Source organism: Arvicanthis niloticus, chromosome 7 (genome assembly GCF_011762505.2).
Source record: "Arvicanthis niloticus isolate mArvNil1 chromosome 7, mArvNil1.pat.X, whole genome shotgun sequence".
Lineage (NCBI taxonomy): Eukaryota > Metazoa > Chordata > Mammalia > Rodentia > Muridae > Arvicanthis > Arvicanthis niloticus.
Window position 1 is genome coordinate 69,169,180 of NC_047664.1, and position 26,516 is coordinate 69,195,695.

General features: G+C 40.0%; 1 protein-coding gene across 1 annotated transcript in view; it reads right to left on the bottom strand.

Annotated features, from left to right (window-relative positions):
- Atp8a1 (ATPase phospholipid transporting 8A1) overlaps nt 1-26,516 on the bottom strand; it is a 226,131-nt gene that overhangs the window by 100,471 nt on the left and 99,144 nt on the right. The window contains 7 exon segments of the mRNA XM_034508945.2: nt 7,104-7,243; nt 9,036-9,120; nt 16,067-16,136; nt 20,172-20,221; nt 21,947-22,029; nt 23,765-23,870; nt 25,825-25,897. Of these exon segments, the coding sequence (XP_034364836.1) occupies nt 7,104-7,243; nt 9,036-9,120; nt 16,067-16,136; nt 20,172-20,221; nt 21,947-22,029; nt 23,765-23,870; nt 25,825-25,897 (607 nt within the window).

Genomic DNA, 26,516 nt, shown 5'->3' on the forward strand with positions numbered 1-26,516 from the left:
AATACTACGTGTATCTGTCCTCAGTCTACATATATGCTGCATCTCCCTTGGCTTTCCCCAACTCATGAGTAAATGCCTTTGCAAATGTAGACACCATGAGCAGGCATCTGCATTTAGCATTAGTGCTAAAGATGTAATTTTTTCCCTATTGAAACAAATGAATATAAATATTAAAAACCCTGCAGCTACTATGAAAACACATAAATTTCAACCAATAATTTAATTATGTGAAGGTTAAACCAGGGGTTGTTAATTTCAAAGGAAGATAGCAGCATCATATGTGGATGAGGCAGAAGTAATTTACATGTCTTAGAAATGTTAGAATAAAATTAAAGAGACAGATTACAGTAAGCCAGCGAGAAACCTCATAGAGACAATCACCACTGGAACTTCAAAACCTTCTGATTATTGTCACTTATAATCCTTTCTGAGCACATATAATTAAATGGATCAAAAACTTAAGTTTGGGATAACATTTGAAAGATAAATAAATAAAATATTAAAAAAAAAAAAGAAACCAGATAATAGAACTGGCAATTGTAGTTAGGCAGTTGAGACTTTTTGTCAACAATTTATTACGGGGATTCCTTATAATCCTCAAGGACAAGGTATTGTGGAAGGGGCCCATGGAACCTAAAAACAAATATCTTCATAAAATAAAAAAAAGAGGAGGTATATCCCCGCACACCACAAATTTACTTAAATCATGCTCTTTTTATTTTTAAAATTTGGATGCCAAGGAACTTTCTGCTGAGTATTTGTGGCACCCTACAACCAGGCATACTTATGCCTAGGTGAAAAGGAAGGATCCACTTACTGGCATATGGCATGATCCTGATCAGGTATCTAATATGGAGAAGAGGGCATGTTTGTGTTTTTTCTGCAGGATGCTGAAGGAGCATGGTGACTGTAATTGTGATTGGTGAGACATGCTGATGCTAAGACAAAGAATGATGCTGACCTGTAGCATGTTGAGTGCCCTGACAATAGGTGACTAGGCAAGCTATATTGGACATATGTTTCTGACCCTACCTTTGCTTTCCTATATCCCAGATGAGACAAGCTGCCTTGCCTGAAGTTTTTAGACCTTATAGAACAGAGAATCAAAAAGAGACGTTTTAATGACTGTTGTATTTCTCTTAAAGGTGACCAGTTATTTGGACTCAATCATGGATTGGTCTAGAAATCAATCCAATATTGAAAATAACAGTCTTCATTTGGAAGGCTTGTTCTGGACATTTTCAGAGACATATTTGGAAGTTAGGCTACAGTTACCTATGGTGTTATGATAGCAAAAGATAAAGTTGGGACAGGATCTGGATTTCAAACAAGTGTTAGTGCATGTGTTAAGGCTCTTTTAATTGTCAAGTTAGAATTACTTTTGTCTCTTCTATAGTATTTATTGTAAGTTGCATTGACTGTATACTTTCTAATTGTATTAGTGTGTTGAAACCTGGCATGTCTGTTACGAGGGTCTATCAACCAGCTTTTGTCTTACTGCCCTGAGTATTAGAAAAACCTTGATTTTCTGAAAAAAGCTTGCAAGTGCTGGAAAAAGTCAGTTAGGCTTTAAGCAGAAGCAAGAGGGTAGTGGGCTTGATTGTTGCTGGTATAACAGCTTTAATTACATTAATTGCTAGCACCACTGCTTCTGTAATAGCTTTGACACAAGAAGTTATGACAGTTACTTTTGTTAATCATTTAACAAAAAAATGTTACTAATGTGTTGAATACACAAGAGGATTTATATAGGTGTGTGGAGCAACAGACTGATGCTCTATAGCCTATTCAAATTATTGGAAGGAGGTTCAGGGTTTAAGAGTCAGGAGCCATCTCGAATGTCATGCCAAATACCATTGGAATTGTGCTACTTGAAAATTTACAATGATAGTCATTATAATTAGAAAAAAGTTTAAAGACACTTGTAGGGTATTTGGCACAATCCTAACGCCTCTCTGGATGTTTTAACTTTGCATAGTGAGATTATGAATTTAAAGAATGCTGCTTTGTTGAGCTTTGATGCTGCAGATAATGCTGATAAAATTATCTATTGCCTGAGGTCAGTATTTCCATTTTGGTCAAGATTCATATAGCTTGATCATGATAGCCCTCTTTGTTCTAGGAATACTTTTATTCCTGCCCATCATGTTAAAGCATGTCTTTAACAACATCAACATGTTGCAGCCAAAGTACATGACTTGAAACTGAAAATGGACCCCCAGACAGAGTTATTAAATTAATAGGCTGGCAAGCCAAGGATGGGTAAGATTCTGCACAGAGCCTTACCAACCTAAGACATAAGTGCTTTGCTTTTGATAATGCATATTCCATGACGGGTAAGGAAGGCATTCTTGTCGGGATGACCTAAGATAGGCTCAGTCTTGTTAATGAAATAAAAAATGGGGAGAGGCGAAGAGCTTTTGGGGCTGCTTGGCAAGAATCTGATATGGGCCAAGGACAAGGAAGTAGGCTTCAGGCAGAAATCTGACATTAGGGTAGAACAAAGAAGTAATTTTGGGCAGGAATCTAAATCCTAGGCTAGAACAAAGAAATAATTACAGGCAGGCATCTAAATCTTAAGCTAGAACAAAGAAGTAGGCTTCAGGCATGAAAATGACTTTGGGCTAGGACAGGGATATAGGCTTAGATATTTTGGTCATCCTGATAAGACTTTAGAAATAGTGATCATGGGAGTGATGATGGGACTCTGTTTATTGTCCTGCTTGTTCTTTGACTATCTGGGTTTATTGTCTTGCTTGTTCCTTGACTATTTGCATCTACTGTATTGCTAACTCCTCACCCTAGAACTGACTTTAACACTTGCATGTAATTTCATGTAATTTAAATGGCATAAAAGCAAAAAAGTCGGAGGAAGGATGGGATAGGGCGCTAATGTGTGTTTGTGGGGGGGGATGGGGAAAGAGGATAACATCTGAAATGTAAATAAATAAAATATTGAATAAAAAAATAAAAAAATGACAATCTGAGATAACATATAAACTACAGTAAAAACATACAACTGTGTTTTAAAATGTGCATTTCATGTATAAATAAATTTATGAGAAATAGCAAAACAAAAACAAAACAAAAAAACCCCTTAAGTTTGTTTTTAAAATTAGTTTTTTTTTTTTTGAAAACGAAGAGCACACCTGAAGTGGGTTTGTAAGGTGAAATGTTGAGTCTAAATATAGTGCCTGTCCTCCTAAAGGAGGCGAAGAGAAACAAAGCAGGGTGAGTTTGTGTCTGCAAAATGAGACAACTGTAAATTCTCTCAGGTGGTGATGGAGAGAAGAGGAGGTGCAGACCACAAAGTGGGTCACGACAGTGGGAGGACCCATCAGGAGGGCCACCAGCCCCTCCACCGTCTTAATCCTCTCTACTTTCTAACAGCTGAGGAACTTGGCCTTTCCCAGCAATAAACGTCACCGTTCATCTTATATTCAGCGACAAAGTCCTAATGATCTATTCTAGAGACAACTCACAGTATTAGAATTTTTTATTATTCTGAAGAGTCTTTGATAGGAATGCAAACGCTGGCACCCAAAGACCATAGACCCTAAAATCCCGAATCTTCTCTAACAATCAGTGTCCACAGAGAGGACAGTATCTGGAACATTTTTAAGTCTCCCACATTCTGTTCCCTGTGGCATGGCCCTGGAGAGTAAAGCCAGTGAATTCTAAGACATGAGTGTCTTGAAAGAAAAGGAACAGGGTCACAGTAAAGGATGAATGTCAGTATTCTCTTGGATGTGGCCTGTTTGGATCAATCTACCATCCATCCATCTAACAATCAATCCATCCATCCATCCATCCATCCATCCATCCATCCACCCACCCACCCACCCACTCATCCATCCTTTCAAGAAGGGCTCTCACTATGTGGCACCAGCTAGCCTAAAACTGTCTATGTAGAGTAGGTTGGCTTAAAAACAGCCGTACCCCCGTCTTTTGCCCTGAGTGCTGGGATTAAGGCGTGTGTCTCCGCCTGGCCACATAGTTTCATGCTTATGTAGGAGTTATACTCCCCAAAGGAAGAGGGGTTTAACTCAAATTTAAAAAAACCACGTTTCTAGTTTGGACAAATAGTGGAGGGATATGAGAGTTTATAACCACAACTTTAATTATCCTATAAAAATTTCACTTACTCTGTCATATATTAAAAATATTGGTTTTTAGGAGAAGCTCTCTAAATCTCTCCACTTTAGAATGTTTCGATGCAACGTGGTTACTGGTCCATGGCATCTTGTATCACTCATACTAATATACTCAGAAGCATCTTGCATGACAGTGATGCTCTGATCCTTTTAGAAAGCACATTCCTAAAACATTCACACACAGATGTATGTAATACAGTGTTCCTAATGCACTCAGTGGTGCCCAGAGTCCTGGGAGGCTCCTCATGGACCACCATGAGGCAAGGTGGAGGCAGAGGACAGAGCTGGAGGGACTCCTCTCTACCCTTTATGCTAACTGGACCAGCTTAGCTTCCATCAATCACACATCTTATGATTTACCAATGTTTTGTTTGGAAAATGGACTTTGCTCTAAGAAGAAAAAGAAAAATGAAAACCCGCTCTCAGAGTTTAGAAATTATCCGTCCTCCACATTCAGTCCAAAAGTATTTGTCTACGTGCGAATGGATCCCAAAGTCATAAAGAACAGATGGCATAGCCAGTGTGTCAGACAAGTAAGGTAATGCAGATGAACTTTGAGGCCACCACAGCTAAATTTACAGCCAGGTGAAACACCTCCGGAACTGGTGGTCTCTTTGGTGTCTCACTGGGCAAGGGCAGTAGCCACAGCTTCCGGATGCCAACTCAGCTGATTTTAACAGAGGGGAACCTCAGACCAACAGCAGAGCCATCCCATTCAGAAGCGCGCGCGCACACTAAAGCCCTGCGGTCCTCACAGGGCTCTGCCTAGTCCTGCAAATACGACTGTTCTCTAACTGGCAAAATAATTTTTTTTTGCAGAGCTATTTCCAGAGCTTCCTTCAGACCTTCCTCAAAGAAGTTCCTCACCCAGGGAAATCTGTGCAGACCACGGTGGTCCCTAGAGGCCTCAGAGAGTCATCCTTATTTGCTTAGCAACCCCCGTGATCTAGTACACCTTAACCATTCAGTGAATGTTGATTAAATGAATAGTGAGAGAAGAACCCTATGTTTGGAGTAAAAAAGCACACAACATGCTATTTTTACTTGGAACAGGCAGGCTGAGGAAGGGACTCTGTCTCCCTACCGTTCTACATCACAGATTTCTCAACACGGGGGTTAAGGCAAATGTTAAAAATCAGTTAGCTCTAAATTCTCCTTTTCATTCCTTTAAGAGACTGTCTTAAGGCGGTTTCTGTATTTGTATACTGTTTAAGGAGGGGAAAAAAGCAAGTCCCCCAGGAAACTTAAATTTTAATGTAACTCACGATTGCCATCTGCTGGATGATGGTTGAATGTGTATCCCAGTTAAAAGTTTTTAAATCATAGATTAAATCTTCTAGATATCTTCCTCATAAATGATATTTAAGTATAAGGGACATATAATATTTCTTAAGTTCTGTAAGAAACGAGCTACCATTTCTAAACAGATGACAGTGTTTTCCGGAGACAGGAGCATACTGTGACTTGTATGTAGCATTTACATGTATCTGAGAAAAACCACCTGCAGCTAGAATAAGATGTGTTAAGTGAAGGGAAGGGTGTGGAAGGGAGTGGGGTGGGTGTGGTGAAGGAGAACTAGTCCTGGGAGGTCTTAGTCCTAGTTGCCCTCCAGCACAGGAAGTACCTAGTTTCATAACAAAGAGGGGAAAAATGTCAGCCTTACCACCTGCAGGCAAGATCTGGTGAGCTCCTTTGATCCCATGCTGCACCCAAGGAAGATACTGAGGAAATCTGGTAACTGGGCAGAGACTGATTGGCAAGTTTAAACTACAGTGAAGGCCCGCAGATCCATCAGAGCACAGGGGCCTGGTAATCCTCTTTTGAGCTCTGTGACCTTGGTCTAGTGTCTTAGCCTCTCTGTCACTTGGGTATCCTCATTTGTAAGTAGGGATAATTAGTTCTTCAAAAGGACTAAACATGTCAATAGATCAATATGCCACTATACAGCTAGGCACACAGTGAGGACCAGACAGTGTTTGTTGTTGTTAATTAAGGAGACAAGAGTTCTCACTGCTGATGCAGCGTCAATCACAGGCTATCTACCACCACTGTCAGCCTGAATAGGCTTTATTTGTTTAACTGTAAAATGAAGGCATTTGACAGAAATCATAAAGGAACATAGTAAGTAGTTACAGCCCAGATGAGTGCAGGAGAAAGCACCAGGCTTTCTCAGACTGCTGTGTTACAGTCTATTACAAATCTGTAAAGCTGTTTCGTTTCATATTACATAAACAGACACATCATATGTATGTCTGCAGATGTATGTGCCTGTGTGTGCACATTTGCCTCTGCGCAGATGTCCCCATGTGTTTAAGTACATGCCTGCTTGTGTGTGTACCTGACCTGAGTCTTCAGTGATGCAAAAGCAATAGGATACACCAGCAGCGAGACTGCTTATACTCAGAACCCACTCATGATACAAAACCAGAAACAGAGAAGATCTATATACAATAAAACCCTTTCAGAAAGATTTCAGACCATAGTACGATTTATTAGTTTATTGATCTTGAGACTCGATAGTAAGGCTTGTCATCAAATAGATAAATGAGAGTTAGAGGAACACAAGTAGATAGGAAAAGTGAAATTGGGCTCCCTGGGTGGGCAGCTTCTTGTTTCCAGAAAGCATTGTGAGAAGAAATGGAAGACATGGGGCGGGCCCAGTAAGGGAAAAGGAGGGGCCTAGGAGCCCTACAACATACCTGAGCCAGCATCCGGTTAGTGAACTTCAGCCTCAGGCCCCTCCTACCCTGAAGGTATTAAACTGCTTCTTTACCTTTCTCTGTAGGTTCGCCTTCTGTCTTTCTTTCCTGGTCCTTGCCAGGGAAGGAACTCAGGGAGCCCCTAGACAACTACCCCTTTACAAATACTGCTTTTGACTCTACTGGTCCCCAAGCAAAGAATGGACGTTTGGGGCAACGCGTTTTCTGAAGGCGGCGACGGCCCACTCACCTTTTCGATCAGCTCGTAGCTCTCCTCCAGCTTCAGCAACCTGTTCTGCACCGACGTGGACGCGCGCTGGTAGACGGCCCGCCACTCCTCGAAGTCGCTCTCGGAAATCTCAGCCACAGCAAAACACAAAGTCCTCAGCCCTGGAAAAGGCAGCACACCCAGTAGATTTAGTCACTAGCCCGGTGTTCCTATTGTTTAACAAAACCCAATTTTGAGTAGTCTCACCGAATTCAAACAATTTGCTGATGTGTCCGTTTAGCTATGACAAAACCTCAGTGTCAAATGTCTAGAATGTTCTCTCGGCTTTTAAAATTTCGTACCTAGCTTATGATTCCCAGGCCCTTTAACTCTCCATCTATATTGAGGGTGACTTTTCTAAAAGCTTCATCTTAGCAAGCTGTCTGTGTTTGAAATCTCCCAGTGGTTTCCTAGGATGAAGTTCCAAACCCGGAGTGTGGCTCACACCCTTCCACCATCTCATCTTACTCCTAGAGATCTACTTCCTGTGACAGACATGGGTTCTCTGCACGCTCTGCACAGGCTATCCACTTTACCTTCCTGTCTCCAGCACCTCTTCCCAGGCTCCAAGACCTACTGAGAAAGGAGCAGAGCTACTGGCTACCGAATCACTCCGCTGAACTTAATCTGAGGCACGTATTACAGCACTTTTTGTTTCCTTCTTTTGGAAACTGGCTGGAAACTTGCTTGCAATGGAGCATTAGTACCCTTCAGCCTGAGGTCAGAAAGAATGGGATAGAGATGGGGGGTGGGAGGTGTCAAGCCAATTAAAACGGAGAACCTATGTAATATGGCTACCAGAGTGGAGGTGTCCAGACTTCAAGACCTCCTCCCCAAACCTGTATGCATGCCTGTATGTTGGGCAGCATAAACCTGGCATATGGGGCTAGAGGACATGTAGACTTCTGAACTCTTGCATTCTTGGGAACTTGGAGAACATTGTGACCTGGTATTCAGAAGCATGCATGCATCTCTACCTCCCCCCCCCCCCATCTATCTGTCTATATCAATCATCTATCTCTATTTCTATCTATATCTACCTATCATCAATCATCTATCTCCCTATCTATCTATCTATCTATCTATCTATCTATCTATCTATCTATGTCTTTAGATAACATTCCTATCTTCTCAGAGCCATAATTATGGGGAAACAAGGACAAGAACAGGACCAGCCTAGCTGAAACAGGAGTGAAAACGGAGATGGGTGATTAGAACACTGCAATCAAGTATGTCATTAAGATTCTACACATTCTGCAGGTAACGGGCAGGAGGTTTAATGGCCTCCACTTCTGCTCATACTAACCAGAACAGCTCCCTAGACCCTGTATTGCTTGCCCCATAAGTCATCATGCACTTCAGGAGGCCAGCTACAGAGCTGGTTTTATTTACCAGACTCCAAGGCCTGAGACAGACACTGGCGTGTGGTAGGGCTTAATAATAATAAAAAGGTTAAGTTATAATAGCATAACTTTTTATGTAATCATATATATATATATATATTCATTTCTTTTTTGTTATCCAGATCACAAAAGCTCAGTTCTTTTATTTCCCTTAACAAATTCCATGAGATGCAAGGTAAAGCATTTAGAGGATTTCCCTTCTAAAAAGTCAGGCCTCACAGATGTAAAGGCCTGACTCCTTCAAATGGAAACAAGGGCTCTCAGCATTTGCCTCTCATCATTTGCATAGTTATTATTATTATTATTAAGTAATTAAAAATTTAACTTTTAAAATTTTAATTTGTTTGGTTTTTTGTTTTTGTTTAAAAAAAAAACCACGTGTGGATATCTAAGCATAGGAATGTCTAAGCTATCATCAATAACCAATGGAATAAAACTGTCAATAACCCTGAAGAATCTCAAAGGTCTATGATTTCTTTGTGTTTCAATCCTGTTTCCATATCATGCTCACCTTCTGTAGCAAACTGTTCCAAGTGTTTTAGGGTGATTTCTTTGTACTTTGAAGTCTCTGCAAGTCGTTCATAAATTACTGTGTCCTGGAAAGTAAGCAGAAGGTTTGGTGGATTAATTAAGCATCCTGAATTTAATAAAATTGAGATCGGCAACATTATTGGTTGCTGTACAAAAATCTCCCAGTGTTTTCCTTTTAAGCACAGAATATTTTTTGTCTATGAGTAACAATGATTCCCCAAAGACAGGAACAAATACAGCTGGACCTGTGGGTTTTGCATCCATGGAATCAATCAACCACAGACAGAAAGTGTCTTGGCTTGCAAGGTTGGGTCTGCAGAGACTATGCACGGTTTTTCTCATGATAATTCCATAAGCAGTATGGTAGTACTTTTCTCATGTTTACATTTCAGTTTAATCCCAGCACTTGGGAGGCAGAGGCAGGCGGATTTCTGAGTTTGAGGCCAGCCTGGTCTACAGAGTGAGTTCCAGGACAGCCAAGGCTACACAGAGAAACCCTGTCTCGAAAAACCAAAAAAATTAAAAAAAAAAAAAAAAAAAAAAAAAAAAGAATAGTAAGTCATCTAGAATTGGCTGAAAAAAAAAACAAACAGAGAAGGAACTGGACCTGGTGTCCTACATTTATAGTGGAGGCAGGAGGATGGCTGTGTAACATACAGACAGAGCACTACCCCTGAAGGTTTTGTAGAATTTTGTCAATTCTAGTTAGCAGAAAATGGTCTAGAACGAAGGGAATATTGGGAAATGCTGGCGTGACAACGAGTCTGTCTTATGCAGATCCACCTTGAGCTAGAGCTTTAGTGGCTACAGTATGTGTATAAAATTTACTCAGCTTTAGAACCTTCCAGGGACAGGAGCACCTTTGGAGTTCTGTGCTATCAGAGAGACAAACCTGAGGTACCAAATGTCCTGAGATGTCTTGTGGGGACAGAGTGAGAACCTACAATCCCCGAGCTGCCTCAAACAGCTAATGTCTCTGACTGTGTGTAGCTTTAAGACTTGACTGACTTCATTTGTAAAATAAAATTCCTGGATTGAAAACAGTATTATTTCTTTGATATTTCCGCACAGTGTGTTTTGATCCTGTTTCCCTCCTCTCCCATATCCCCCCTCAACGTATTTTAAAGTCCGGTTGGCTTTAGTTTCATGCACTGTTTCTGTTTCTCTGCTCCTTCCTCCTTTATAAATTGCCTATTGTTCCTTTAGTTCTCCGTTGGCTTTGGTTTAACATCTCAAAGAACTTCAGTATTCAGCCTTCAGGACTTTTTATTAGACCAGGAAAAAATAAATCATTTACCTGCAATTACTCTCTCAGTGGTAGTACCCACTGTGGGGTTTCTAGTCTCGGGGCTGAGATTTGGAAGCTGACTAATGGAGTATGATTTAGAGCCCTTGAGAGAAACACAACCAAGTGACCTCAGAGCAGATGGAATATCCCAAGCCCCAATTATGAATTTCTTTTCATTTTTCAGTGGTGGGATGGGAAGGAAAACAGAGAAGGAAATGACAATGTGCAATCATGGCTCCATCCTGGGAGGGAAAGGAGTAACTTTGGAGGGTTTTTTTTTTTTTTTGTTGTTCATGATAATTTCCATGAAGTTAACAAAGGCCATTTTCAGAGGAAGAAAAATCTTTAAAACCTTGAAAAACAGAAGTGGTAATAAGGAGGAGGGAGGTTAGGTTCTGCAGTAAATCTAAACATACTGGTGCTTAAGAGGGTCAATTAATTGTCTACATTCTTTGTGGTATTGGGGAGGCGAAGGGAGGAAACGTGGCCTTCTGTAGTAAATGTGTGTTTTCAAATGACAGTCACAAGTGGTTGGCCATGCTTGTCTGTGAAAAAAAAAATACTTAAAGAGATACACAAAGCCCTCCTTTATTTAGAGGGCTACATGAAGAGTCTGCCACATTTTCAGGAATGAAAAAGAATCCCTTCATAGATACTAGAAGAGGGATATGCCATCAGGTTGGACTCTGAATTTATGGACAAAACCTGAGGAGTTTGGTTATCTTGTATCTTGGCTGTCAGGAAGGAAAGGGTGTAAAACCACAGTGACTCCATATTCTTGGGGATAGCACGGTGCACCAAATGCCTGCTACTGTGGATGGGACCAGGGCTTTGAGGAAAGTGAAACCTATAATCACTTCTTTTTAGTTTTCACCTTGCTTTTTATCTTTTCCTTTTCTTTTTTAGTTTTTTGGAGATATATGTAGCTGAAGATAATCTTGAGCTCTGATTCTCCTGTTTCTATCTCCCAAGCACTGTGATTCTAGGCATGGGGTACCACCTCTGGCTCTTATTGTGTTTTAGACCAAAATTCAAATTCAGCTCTGTATTTAAAAATGTATTTTTATACATGTGTATGTGCAGGTATGCACACATATGCATGTGGAGGTCAACCTCCAGTGTCATTCTTTAGAAGATTTAATCTTACTTTTGTGAGACAGAGTCTCTCGCTGGGTTGTGGGGCTTCCCTGTTGGCCACACCAACTATTTAGCAAGCCTCAAAGATCCTTTTGTCTCCACCTCTCAAGCTCATACTATTTAGTTTTTACTTTTACATGGGTTGTGAGGATCAAACTTAGGCCCTCATGCTTGTAGGCCAAACTTTTTACCTATTGAAATATTTCCCCAGCCCCACCAAAAATATATTTAAAAAACTATTTGCATTTAGTTCTTTGTGTAGAGTTGAAGTCTAAGGAATTCTGGTGGTAGAAGAAATAGTCTTTCTCAGGAAAGAACACACCAATTGGTTATTAAGTACCAAAAGGCCTGCCCTAAAAACAAACTGTAGTGGTTTGAGTACGAATGGCCCTCATAGGCTCATATATTTGAATGCTTAGTCATCAGGGTGTAGAACTGTTTGAAAAGATTAGAAGGATTAGGAGGTGTGGCCTTGATGTAGAAAGTATGTCACTGGGAGTGGGCTTAGAGGTTTCAAAAGGCCACAATAGGCCCAGGCTTGCTCTTTCTTTCTGCCTAAGGGTCAGAATGTAACTCTTAGTTGCTGCTCCAGTGCCTGCTTGCATGCTTCCATTCTCCCACCCAGGAGAATGCAACCTCCACAATTGTAAGCAATTCCCCAACTAAATGCTTTCTAAGAGTTGCCTTGGTCATGGTGTCCTTTCATAGCAATAGAACAGTATCTAAGTACATTCAAGTAACATGGCATAGACTGAGAAGGTTATAATTAGTAATATACATATGAATATACACATATGCATGGATCAACAATTAATGAAAAAAAAGGCCATGAATTTGAAAGAGAGCAAGAAGAGGTATATGGGAGGGTTTGGAAGGAGGAAAGAGAAGGGAGAAATGATGTAATTATTGTGTCATCTGAATGTGTGGAGACCAGAGAACTTACAGGAGTGGGTTCCATCCTTCTACCATACAGGTTCCAGGGATTAAACTCAGGTTGGTAGGCTTTGGGCAAGTACCCTTATTCACTGAGCTATCTCACTAGCCTATGACATGCTCATATTCAAATATACACAGACATTTTCTGTGATAGGCTTTACTCAGAATTAACTGAACTTTACCTCTGATAGGGTAGAGAACTACTAAAAGCAGCTAATTTGAGATATGGTTTATTTTGGATATAGCATAGAATTTTAAGAGATACCTACTTTGAAATTTTTAATCACTTAAGGTTCCTGTAGCTCTCACCTGCCTGTATGCTTTCATGCTCCTCACCCAGGAACATGTAACCCCTGCAACTATAAGCAAGCCCTCAACTAAATGCTTTCTAAGAGTTGCCTTGGTCATGGTGTCTCTTTACAGTATACTTTAGTCATTTAAGGTTTCTGTAGGATCAAGTGAGTTAGTCAAGTTTCTCAAGTCTTCTGTGGTTTAGTGTAAAATTCTTGAATGAACTAAAGTTTTATTTGAGTAAATGGTACTTTAATTGGCTATTATTGTAGATATAAATTGTAAACTGTATATGCTTCCATTTTTAAGTTTAAAAATGAGCAAAACAAGGTATCTTCCTTGTAGAAACTCTTAAGTCACTCTATTTCTTTATATTTTATTTTACATGGGATTTTCAGATCTGTTTTCTAATTTACTAATTTTATTCTCCTCTCAACTGTGTTGAATCTAGAATTCACACCATTTATTGATTTTAAAAATTGCTTAAGATTTTGAATTCATCTTGCATGCATACCAGATACCTTTCCCAATTTCCTTCTGAATGCAAATAGTTCGAACTTCTTTATTTACCACTCTGGGATTCCAAACATCCTGAGGTAGAGTGGTCTACACAGACAGTGTAGTCTGGAGCGAATCTATGTTTCTCAGTTGTGGTGTTCACTGCCTCCTCTGGGGTGAGATTTCCACATATACCTCTAGCTCTGGATTTTCCGGAACGCACGCCAACCTCATGGTTTTACAGCTTGAGCAGGGGCTGGCAGGAGCTTTCCTCAGCCACTTTGCATGATTAGAAAGCTCAGCACTTTGGTCTTGGCCTCAGAGTAGGGGCGCTGGCTTGCACCTGAGTTCTCTAATTAGACTTCAGGCCAGCTCAGTAGGAGGGGAATCATGCCTGGTATTAGAAACCTAGCCAACTCTCTGGCACTAGTGGTATTATGGATCTTGGAGGAGAACCTAGTGCGGCCACAGTTCCTACCTACATTCTAAAACTTAGCCTTGTATGAACAATAAAGTGTAGCTCTCATCTCACATTAAAGAAGCTTCTTTTTGTGGCAAACAGATGCCATTACAGAAAACTGTATCTGGTCATAATGCAGAAATCAACCGATCATGGGGAGCTCAGTCCTAGCAGATACATTTACAACACAACACCTATACCTAGGGCTCAGGGAATATCATGGAAGAGGCAGGTAGAAAGATTGTAGAAGCCAGAGGACCAGGAAGTTCTGCTGTGCGATTGTGTCTCTCAGAAATGACAGGGAAACTAGGTGTGAAACTCATGGCCCCTACCCATAGAGAAAGAACTACATGCAACCAAGGGATGTGGAGAAAAGAGCTGGTCTTTTTCTGGTGCATCTGTGTGAATATATACCACATGGTTCAGGCACCCCTGGAGGCAAGAAGTGGCTCCTCTGAAGCTGTGTGGATCCTAGGAACCAAACTCCTGCTCCCTGGAAGAGGAGCAAGTACTCTTAAAACAGTTGAGTCATTTTTCCAGATATATTTACTGCAATTTCTTTTCCTGGGAAATCCAGGCTTCTGCACCTGATAGCCCCTTGTGTAGCCCCCAGCCCTATCTTGATAAGTGGTGTTAGTCCACTCAGCAAGCCAAGTAGAAATCCCCAAATGATCCCCCGATAATCCTTTCCCTCAGCACCTGCAAACATCAATTACCAAGTCCTAAATCTTCCTCCCTGGCCTTCCCTGTGCCTGTCTCCATCTATCCCCAGCAGCTCTTGCTTGAAAGAGTTGATAAGGCTCAATTGGAACCTCTGCCTGTCTCTGTTTGCAGCCCTCAAACCATTTCCCCCAATATCACGGAAGAAATACGTGCATGCTCTTCAGCACAGGGATGGAGACAAACCAAACCCAACCCATCAACCAAAGCCAAGTCATACAAACCCTTCTGCCTGGCTCATGTTCAGTTATTCCACATCAAACTACAAACTAGGGTTCTCAGACATTCCTTGCTATTTTCATGTTTAAGCCTTTTTAACTACTTAACCCTATTTCAGAGGGGGGAACAATACAACACGGAAGTTAATATGTACAAACAATCTCTGTGATTAAAAATAAAAATCCAATTTTTTAAAATGTAAGTTTCTGCTGCTTTAATCCCTCAAATAAAAGTTTAGCAGTAAGAATGTTCAAACTTTTTTTTTTTTTTTTTTAAAAGGAAGCGCATGATTTGGGTGTGGTAAATCTGACAGATGCCAACCATGGAAACAGGAGATCTTAGTTTCTTTTTATTCTCTTACTGTGCTTGTTGCCACAGAAAAGTGGAAGATCTGTATCACGTGACTTAGCACCACAACTCATCACCTTTTTATGTTCTTCCCTGACTAGACTTAAGTTCCTGAGATGACTTAGGTCTTATCTTCACTTCTCTAAAATCCAGCTCAAGGCCTGGAGATAAAACATTCATGATGAAAACTTGTTAGACGTTCTAATCAATGAGAACAAAAAACTCAAAGAAACTGTAAAACCAAATTCAGGAGACATCATGAAATAATTCTACCACAGTGCTTTTAAAAAAACCTGTGGTATTCAAAAACTGTGTTTCAAGGCTTTAAAACCAAGGAATTTAACTTTCTCAACAGGAATTTAAACAAAAGAGTTGGCTTTCTTAAGTTTGGCTTCCCAGTTTCCACGGGACAGAGCACAGTTATTGAGTCCATTTGAAATTGGGAAATTCCAAGCTGAAATGTACAAAGGGCTTACTAGGAAAAGGGCACCCCAGGAAGAAAATCCTGACTGATCTTAGCAAAAAGAATGGCCCTGGTTGGTAGGCTTCTCATCTTTCCATAAGTATAAACATGTTTTAAATAGAAAAATTCAATTGGAATACACAATACTATTTCTACCAATATAATCTACTCACATACTGAAGCTAACCAACAGTCAGGCATCCTGTAATATTTAAGACAAGACAAACAAGCCATATAAAATGAGAAATTACAGTGATAATTGTGAGCCAACCCCCTCTCCATTTCTATGGTCTTTAGGCAAGTAGATTAAAATTGGAGTGTGTCATTATATTCTAATACAATTTAAAAATATTTTCTGTATTTAGTCATCTGCTAACATAGCTAATATAACACAAACCTCAAATATCATATATTAAAAATCGAATTACAAAAGTACCCTATGCCAGACTTTTTCAATGCATCAGATTTACCCAGAAGGAATTCCACATTTCACCAGCAGAGGCGAACGCTCTTACTATAAAACACCAACAAAAGTGGATGTCATCAGCTTCATGTAAAACATCTGTGTTACATTTCCATAGCAGGATGCCTAACACGTACATTATAAACCGTCATAAATCAAAACCATAAAAGGCAAAAGTAAAAACTTACAGCTCCTTTGCAGTAAAGCCGTAACTTCCCGGATGGAGTGCGAACCACCACCGACATCCTTTTCCTAGCGCTGAAAAAAAGAGATTTTCCAATAATGGGTCATCATATTGCAGCTCTGCATAGATGTGTTTTTGATGTGTTTCACATATTTTAATGCTTGCAGAAAAAAAATAATCTGACCAAATAATGAGCCATATTCTTCCATATATACAAATTATCTCCTGAATGTACAACTGGGCGCCTTGGAGAGTTAACATTTTATTTTTTTTAAGTTACATCTTATAAGTTATACCAGAGTATCATCTACTGTCCTAAAGGAATAAGCAAAACAGTTCCCCAGACACCTGTAAGAGTTATACCCTCTAGAGTAGCATTGTGTTTAATATGTTACTATTTGAAAACTATTTGAGTTATTATCTTGGTAGATAAGTCACATGTCTCATTTTAAGAATTAAAAACAAAAAAGGATAATTTTAAATAAATAATTACAGAAGAAAGCAAATGCTATTACTTTAAGAAACAATATAAACATTCATTATTGTTTTTAATGATAGCGGCAGTCTCCTTATTGAGAGGTACAAACCAAGACCCCTCAGCAGATGCCAAAGACAGGGGATAGTATCAGCCCAATAATACATTTTTCTTGTACATATATACCTATAACAATGTTTAATTTGTTAGACACAGTAAGCATTTAACAACAGCTACTAAGAGAATAATTACAATGATATACCTTAGTAAAAGGTATTGGAAACTTAGAAATTTGTTTGCTTCTAGAATTTTCCATCAGATATTTTCAAGAGTATGGCTGCCTATGAAGAAGTGACACCACAGCCAGAGTGGAAATACTGTACTTTACCAATAAAGTGAACGTGTCTCTTGTATACATTTAAACTCAGTCCTTCTCGATTCATGCTGTTCTTACTTACTCCAGTTCTGACTTAATGGTCCCAGATGCATCAATTTAGTTTCCCTGGCAAGATATCTAAGGCTAGGTATTCTCTTCTGAGATCCGTCAGAGTAAAATGGCCATTGCAGAAAAAAGTCGGAGATGAATAATATGGAAGCACAAGACAGAGGTGCTCCACACTGACCACCCGTACATTTCACTCCTCTGTGAAGCCATCTTCCTCACTCCTGCAAGGCCTTAGCACCCATTTGTCACTCCCCAAGTCCATGCTTCCTTCTTGTCCTAGACTCTAAATTTCAGACTCACCTAGAATCCTTCCCTCACATTTTCCTGCATATATATATATATATATATATATATATATATATATATATATATATATGCATACACACATATATATGCATACACACACACACACACACACACACACACACACACACACACTCCCTCTTCCATCCTGTTTTCTTGACACAAGGGAGAAATATTTCTGCTTTTATCAGAGCCAAAGCTTAGGTAGTGAAGGAAACCATAAAAACAGAAAGCTAGTGAAAATGTAATCAAACAAGCGGCCATGTTCCAGCCCCAGCAAGCAGCAGAACTTGGCAACTTTGGCCATGTGGTTCTGGCTTTAAAATCAAGAATAGAAGAAAGGGGTTATGGAATCTCCCTCAGTAACTAGGGAAAGCTGTTGAGGCCAGGTGTGTTTCAGGGGTGTCCCTTCATGGAGGCCCAGTGGGGCCACTGTGTGAAGCTGTGACGGTGAAGCCTGGATTGCCTTGGAGACCCCAAGACTTTGGAGATGCCAGAACTGTGGGATATCTGCCAAGTAGAGCTGCTAAAGGGAGTGGAACCAGCCCAAGAGAAAGAAGTGTGTTGCAGTCAACAAAGCTGAAAGGAGTTGGAGATCTGAAGAACATTTTGACATCAGACACCAAGATGCCGTATCTGGAGTTTGCCCAGCTGGTTTTGCATCTTATTTTAGTCCAATATGTCCTCATTGTGCTTCCTTCCCTATGTTCTGGATGATAATGCTATGTTCTGTACCATTATATGGAGTATGTGATCTGCTTTTTATTTTGATTTTTACAGAGAATTATAGTTAAGAGATTGTATGAATCGCAGAAGACACTTTGAACTTTGGGCCTTTCAGCAAGTTTGAGACTGTTATAAACTATGGGGACTTTTGAAGTTGGATCGAATACAGTTCTACATTATGGTATGGCTACAAGCCTATGGGGGCCAGGGAGCAGAATGTGGTGGTTTGGGTAAGAATGCACCCCTCCTCCACCCCCAGACTCATGTGTTTGAATGCTTGGCCCACAGAGAGTGACAATATTAGGAGGTGTGGCCTTGGTATAGGAAATGTATAATTGTGGGTGTGGGCTTTGAGGTCTCCTATGCTCAAGCTATGCCCAGTGCAGCACCCAGTCTCCTGCTGCCTGCAGATCAAGATATAGAACTCTAGGCTACCTTTTCAGCACCATGTCTGCCCGTGTGCTGCCATGCTTATCACAGACTAAACCTCTGAACTGTAAGCCAGCCCCTATGAAATATTTTCCTTTATAAGAGTTGCCTTGGTCATGGTGTCTCTTCCCAGCAGTAAACCCTAACTAAGACACCTCCTTGCTCATGACTGTTGTCTTACGGCCTCACTTTCTCAGCAGCTTTGTTCCAAAGTCACACAGCTCTCCTACAAATGTGCCCCTTTCCCCTGATATATAGATTCTGTTTATCCACAAGCAAGTGTCTCCTGTATAATACCTCACCTAGCCAGGCACCCTCCCTGTGAACGGCCATTTTAACTCTGTCACTCAACTCTAGGTGAGCTACGTCTCTTCACAGGCTCTACTCATCTCCCTTCCACTCCCATCTTCTCACCATTCCAATGACAACTGCACAGATCTTTTTCAAACTTCTCTTTACTTAAGTTGGCAGTGCCTCTGAACAGGTAACCAAGCACTCTTCTTGGGATTCCTTTCCGCTCTGGGCTATTATTTATCAGTCTACTTTTGTCCTGTGTGTCTTTAACAACAAAGACTTTATTTTAAAGATGCCCTCCCTTCCAAGTCTCTTGCAATAGTTGCTCCTGCTAGCCAAATACTTTATCATTGAAGTTTACCCTGCAGTCCACTTGTGATTTCAAGGCAAGTTGTTAGTAAGTGGCCAAAGATGGCCTTAAACTTTGTCTGTAGCCCAGAGAAACCTTGAACTTGTGATCGTCTTGCTTCTTCTCCAAAGTAGCTAGAGTTACAGGCCTATGCCATCAGATTTGGCTAATTCTTAATTTGTAATCAATCATTAATAGAATTATTTATGGCTCAGCCATAAGCCTTCCACTTTCCCCTTGATTTATATTTTATCTTTAGATGATCCTATTGACTTTTAATCTTTGAGTATCACTGCTAGACCAGTGACTAACAAGTGGGTATTTCAGCCATAGCTTTGGCTTCATGTTTCAGGTTCTTATATCTAATTCCCTACTGGATACTTCCATTTGTATGTTTCACAGACATCTGAAACATAGTGTTTCCAAATATCTCATCCACCACATCTGCCCCTATCCCCAAGTCTGCCCTTTATGTACAGGGAATTTCCACATACCCAGATGTTCGTGCTAGGATCCTAGCCCTCCTGTTCCTTCTCTTTGTTCCCACCCCACCCCTTTGATTTATAGCAAAGTTCCACTGACCTCCCTCCAAATCAGTGTAAAAAAAAACCAAAACAACCCACTGACTTCTCTTCAATTTCACCACCATTATCCCAATGGAAACTGCTCACATTCATGGGGACTATTTGAAAGCATGGAATTCATTCCCCTTCCCATTCTTAAACTCACCCTCACTACAGAATCAAAGACCTGAAAGACATCTTCAGAAGGTGATTATCTCAGGAATTGGTTACCATATCAGAAAGCTGGCTAACAGACCATGGGACTCTTGGCTGATTCTGTATCTGTGACTCAGGTCACTTCAAAAAGACTTCTTGAGCTGCCAGCAGAAGTCATGTAGTGCTGAACTCTGAAGAAACCTGTGCATGACTTATCTACAGAAAGGACAGGCAAGCTGCATGGAAGATCTTATCTTGCTTAAACACACAAATGAAAGTATAGCATAGATTCCAGCTATATATAAGAAAAACCAGTAATGGATGAAAATGTATTTTTCCCCACATGAATTATAGGGCAAATGCCTTTACCTGGTGAACTCTAGGACATTGAGCAATTCATATCTTTCTTCCTGCCCCAGCTGTAGAATATAAGAATTGGAAATATTTTAGGATTCTTGGAAATAATCACAGGCCATAAAATTTATTTGTAAAATGTCAACATGAACACAGTTTCCCCTCACCCTTTCTGAATTATTGAAGAGAATTCACTAAACTTTCAGGTTAATGAAAAAAGTGAACGGTAGGAGAGGGTTCAGAAGAATCTGAAGTGTCTCAGAAAGAGGACTGAGAACTACTGACGTCCAAATGGAGAACGTGGGACAGAACTGTCAACAGACAAGATTATCTGTTGTGACTGTATGACTGTCCCGAGGCCACTGACTAACCGGTTCATGAGCCCATGCTCAAAGAGTCAAAAAAAAAAAAAAAAAAAGAGCATGAAACAATAAAAAAAAAAAGTAAAAATTTAATCTTTAGAAAATAATAGAAAAATATATTTTTAAGAAAAAATTTGAGTTAGGAAAGAAATAATTTAAAGGAAAAAATACCAAGTACAAAGATGTTTAGCTATGAACATAATGGAAGCACTAATAATAATTTTCACAATGAGATCACATTTACATTAAAGAAACACAGATCTTCAGTACAAGCTGTATAGTTTGGTAGAGGTTGGCCTGTGTAAATACCACCCTGTTGAAGATGTAGACCATCTGACCCATAAATTCTGGTGTTCCATTCATTTCCAATCAATCTTATCCCTGCCCCAAGGCGGTCACTGTTCAAATTTCTATCTTTATAAATCACATCTGCAAAATTTCCAGCTGCACACAGATGGGCTTGTAAAGGACGCTTTCCTCAGTGTCTGCCATTTCCTCTCTTCCACATAAAGGTTCTCCGGTTCATCCACTCTGCTACAGAGTCAAGAATTCATTCTCGTTTATTGTTTAGATGGTCACTTGGATCCCTGCCTGTTCATCTTCTCTTGCTAATGGGCATTCTGTTTGTTTCTGGTTTGGGGAGACCATGGCCACGGCCATCATAAGCACTCTGTGGTAAGTCTTCAGTGGACACAACTTCCTTTCCTCCACAATAACTGAGAACTGAATACAGATAGAAGCAGGCTTCCCTTTTTTTCAGAAAACTCTTTAAAAATGCACCACCATTTGCTTCTATGAATATTTTAGCCTCTGCAGTGAGAGCATAATCATACTTCATTATGTTTTCGCATGTTCTTGATAACTAGCCATGTAACCTGTCATGTAGTCTGCCATGTAGCCACTTGGATATCACCTGCTGTCATGTATCAGTTTAGAACTGCCCACTTAAAAGCAGATCCTGAATAATTACTTCTTTGTTGTTTGTCATTTTGAGACGGAGTCTCATGTAGCCCAGGCTGGCTTCAAACTTGCTATTTATAGCTGAAGCTGGCTCTGCACTCCAGATTCTCCTGCTTCCTTCCTCTCATGCACTGGGATAACAGGCCCATGAACTATGCCCATCCTTCTGGATACTTACAGAGCCAAAAAATTTAATAATGTTTGGGATCTAGAGAAGAAATAAATGGGAGGATGATTCAAGGGAGATAAATCTCCATTTATTAGAAGAGAAAATTAGTAAGAATAACCAAGTGTATTACCAGCCACGATTTTGTTAAGTGTTTAAAGAACCGGACAAAGGATGACAGTGGTGCTCCTGAATAGAAAACGTCAGTTTCCCTGTAATCTTTCCCTTACTGCCTTTGTCTCTGAAGCTACATGAATGTATTGCGCAGGTTTTGAAAAGCCCTTAAAACACAAATGACTTACTGAATCTATGATGACGGAGTCAGGAGTTCTTCCAGTGAAGACAAAATTCAACTGCTTGGCGGCTCTGACCAGTGCTCCCTCATCTGTGGCAAGGAACAGGAGGAAGAAATAGAGGGCAGAAAAGTATAACATATGCAAATAGAAAGACACTGACAGTTTTCTGCTTGGTTAGACTCTGTCTCATTATGCTCTGAAATCCATTCTGTCTTATATATATGATGACACCAGAGAAACAAGCATCATGTTCCTGAATATGTCAGTTATCCACTGTCAGTCACCCACTGTCAGTCAGTCACTGTCCGTCACCCACTGTCAGTTACCCATTGTCAATCAGTCACTCACTGTCAGTCACCCACTGTCAGCCATTCACTGTCAGTTACCCATTGTCAGTCACTCATTGTCAGTCACCCACTGTCAGTCACCCATTGTCAGTCAGTCACCCACTGTCAGTCACCCATTGTCAGTCAGTCACTCACTGTCAGTCACCCACTGTCAGTCAGTCACCCATTGTCAATCAGTCACTCATTGTCAGTCACCCACTGTCAGTTGTCCACTGTCAGTCATTCACCCACTGTCAGTCAGTCACCCACTGTCAGTTGCCCATTGTCAGTTGCCCACTGTCAGTCAGTCACCCACTGTCAGTCACCCACTGTTAGTCACCCACTGTCAGTCACCCACTGTTAGTCACCCACTGTCAGTTGTCCACTGTCAGTCAGTCATCCACTGTCAGTTGCCTACTGTCAGTCAGTCACCCATTGCCAGTCACCCACTGTCAGTTGCCCACTGTCAGTCATCCACTCCCAGAAGGGGAAGCTTGAAAAGACCCCTTTGCCAAGCATATGCTTGAGAACACTGCTCTCCAAAAAAATGTCAGGAAGTCTTTTTACATATTATCCTTCCCCCCCTTAAAGGTTGACTATTAATTCCAGTGCCTGGGGATCTGAACCACTTACAGTGCACAGAGGCTTTAGTTTATGTTGGCTGCTTTCCTCACTGTGTTACTAAGTCCTGCCACTGCTGAGAGGGATAAGAAGACAGACAGACAGACTCTCTCTCTCTCTCTCTCTCTCTCTCTCTCTCTCTCTCTCTCTCTCTCTCCTCTCTCTCTGAAGCAGCAATATTTCTTACTCTGGTTTAAGAATTTGATGCATCTTACAAGTCATAAACACAAGTTTAGAATATGGTTTTGAAATACAAAGTACATCATTTTTCTAAAAAATTGCATTGTTTATCTTATTTTATCTGAAAATAAGTCTAGAGTCAAGCGTAAATAGCAAACATCGCTAACTAATAAATATTCTATGGACTCCTTTGAAGTATGAGAAGCTCTCCTCACCTAAGTGAATATGGAAAAGGTGCCTTACCATTTCCTACAGAGAGGAGGCAAATTATGTTCAAAACCATGTACAGCAAGCAGTATTCCATAGGCAAACAAACCACCCTTTTCATGCCTGTCTATGTGTAAAGCCCATTATGTAAGAGTTTATTCTTATTTATAAGGGAAACAATTACACATATACAAATACTTTTATTCCCTTGTATATATTTTAATCACTCGATTTTCCATACAATTCATTTTGGGAAAATTACATAAACAAAGCAACATATTTTAGTATGTGTGTGTGTGCACGCGCGCACACACACACACACACACACACAATCCTGAAAGCCAAGTTTCTAGTTAGAATTTTAAAAATATGAAACCATAATTTGGTTATGTTCCATTTTTAAATTTAATTGAAAATTTAAGATCCATAACATCGAATTTCCGAACGATTTTTTTACAGAAAAAATACCCCACAGTTGCTTCCTGTGTACCTGGCGATGCTGCCTGATAAATGATCTTCTCCCCGTCTCTCTCTGGTACAGCTGTGTGGCAGACGGCCATCATTGTGAGAAATTCACAGATGATAGGTGCGGTTGGCTGTGAGGAATAAACACATAATTCATCCCCCTTTATTTAAACATCTGACACTAATGGCAGAAATGTTACTTCATGGCCATTTATTAAGAGTACAGCTGGGATGCACTGGGGGTGTGGGATCACAGCCAGTATCTATTATGAAGGAAACCGATTTGGAAGTCAACTTAGTCATTTTTGTACTTCCTCATTCATTCTGTAAACATTTATTTAACATGATTTTTGTGCTTCCAAATAAAAATGGTAGAAGATGATGATGAATTTGGTCTTTAGTGGACAGAAGAGATATGTAAAATGTCCACTTGCTTCTTTGCAATTTCTAGCCACATTTAAATTTCAGGCATCTAACATTTAAGTAGGCATGGTGATGATGTGTGTCTCTCTGTAATGCTGTCTTTCCTCTCTCCAAAAATGGCTACCTTAACCCAGTACATAATGGTGTGTGTGAGTGTGTCTGTGAGCGCGCATGAATGTGTGTGTGTGTGTGTATGTATGTGTGTGTATGTATGTATGTGTCACAAACAATTACTGAGCACTATCAACTTGGGGCTTGAGGAAGACTGAAGACTGAATCCTTTCTGTAGGTATCTCAGATCTGATGAGAAAAGAGCCTAGACACTAAATATTAAACATCTTTGTGTCTGGCTTCTGGAGAGAAATGTCATTCAAGTTAATAACAAAAAATAATGTGTGCCCGTGTTCATATAAACCCCCATTATAAAGTGAACCAACTGAAAAGATTAAATCAAGTTATGGAAACAAAAACTGCTTACGCTAAGAGAGTGGACAAAGAACAGATGGTCCCAGCCACATGAAGCTTACTTAGACTTGTAAGGAGACAGAGGGGACATAAGTGACAGCGCTGTTTATTTACAGAATGCTAAGGAGTGTAAAGAGAATATATGAATGTCATGTGGTTGCTCATGAGAGGTGGAGATAGAGATATGGAAGAAGTTTTAGGCTAATGAAGAACCAAGCACTGAGAATTCCACCAGGACAGACGGCATGAAACTAATAAGGCCCCAGAGGAGAAAAGATGGAAGGATTTGAAAAAATGAAAGAAGGCTTCTGGAGGAAGAAAAAAAAAGTTGCTCTAGGCAGAGTAGTGATGTAGGTTGGGACCACATCAGGAGACTCGGTGAGAGATGGTAGAAGCCAGGGAGGTAGTGTGACTTGCATTCCAGGGCCACATGCAGTCAGTTAAGACACAAACCAGGAGCTGCGCGGAAAGCTGAGGCAGGACTACCTGAGGGGCTGTGACGGTCTGGTCGGGCAAATGTAGGTATGAGTTTACTTCAATAGATACTCTGGCTGTGTTCTAAGTCAGTACTAAGATGGGCAGGTGCTCTCTTACCAACAGAGCTAAGTCATATCTATAAGATACCTGAGGGAGAAGAGAGGCATTCTCTAACACTAAAAGCAAGGAAGACATTTTGACTGATGATATAATATCTTGTGTTTTAGTTTAATTAAATTTTTGGGCTATTTTTAAAAAGAGTCTTCATTGGCATTTACATATTTTATATTGCTCAGCTAGGTTAGCTCATTCTCACAGGTCTGCTCTACATTCCCCCCCCCCCCCATCTGCCAGATCTACAATGCTTTCCTTCCTACTTTAGGTTTCCCCCAACTCTGTCCTCTATATACTTTTCCATTTTCTTCTAGGTTTAGTAATATTTAAATTCTGTTTAGTCTAACAATATCCCAACCCCCTCTCCTATTTAGGGAAAGACAGAAAATAGACTCAATAAAATATAGCAGAGACCTCTTCAAATCTAGGGAACGATATAAGCATGTGGACACGGGAGGCATTTGTGACATTAGCACACATGGAATAAAATAAATCCAGAAAAAGATCATATAAGTAAAAACATGAGGGGAACAATCATGAAGGAAATCTGAGAATATTCATTAGTGCTCATCTCCTAGGGACAAATAACACTCTGATGTCACTTACATGGTTATTCTGGAGATTTTCCAGCAACGACGGATCATTAAAGGTTTTTTCATCTCCAAACTGTGAGCTCTGCCTAAAGGGGAAAAATAAAGCAAAGTTGGTTCACTTGTATAGGTCTACTCACCTACTTCTAGTGACAAGTGATTACTCTCAAGACATTCAAATGACTGATTTCATGGCTGTCATAAAAATATTCTAAATATTAATAAAGTTATTAAAATTGTTTTTACTTTGGCCACATAGGAACTCTTTACGCATAGTGACAAACTCAAATGATCATATGAAATGCAAAAATGTGAACAATAAATTAGTGTTACATAGTTTGTCAACAAGTATAAATACGTATAAAAACCACTTTGGAGCATATCATATATGCTTTATATATTTCTTTATATTAACAAATGAATTCTGTACTTTGCTTGAAACAAATAGAATCTATATTAATTTTTGAATCTATCTATTGTTAATCTCATGACCATGCATTAAAAAAAAAAAATCAAACCAAGGATCATTTAAGTAGGCATATCAAAATACTTCAAAGTGCCTTTGAAGTGCACGTCGAAAATATATACATGAGCTTTTTTTTTTTCCTATACAAAAAGTTTCAGAATTTACTGAGGAAAAAAAAAACTTTCCAAGAAATAAGTAATTACATTTTAGAAGGTTTTAATTATAATTTAATTTTGAGTTAC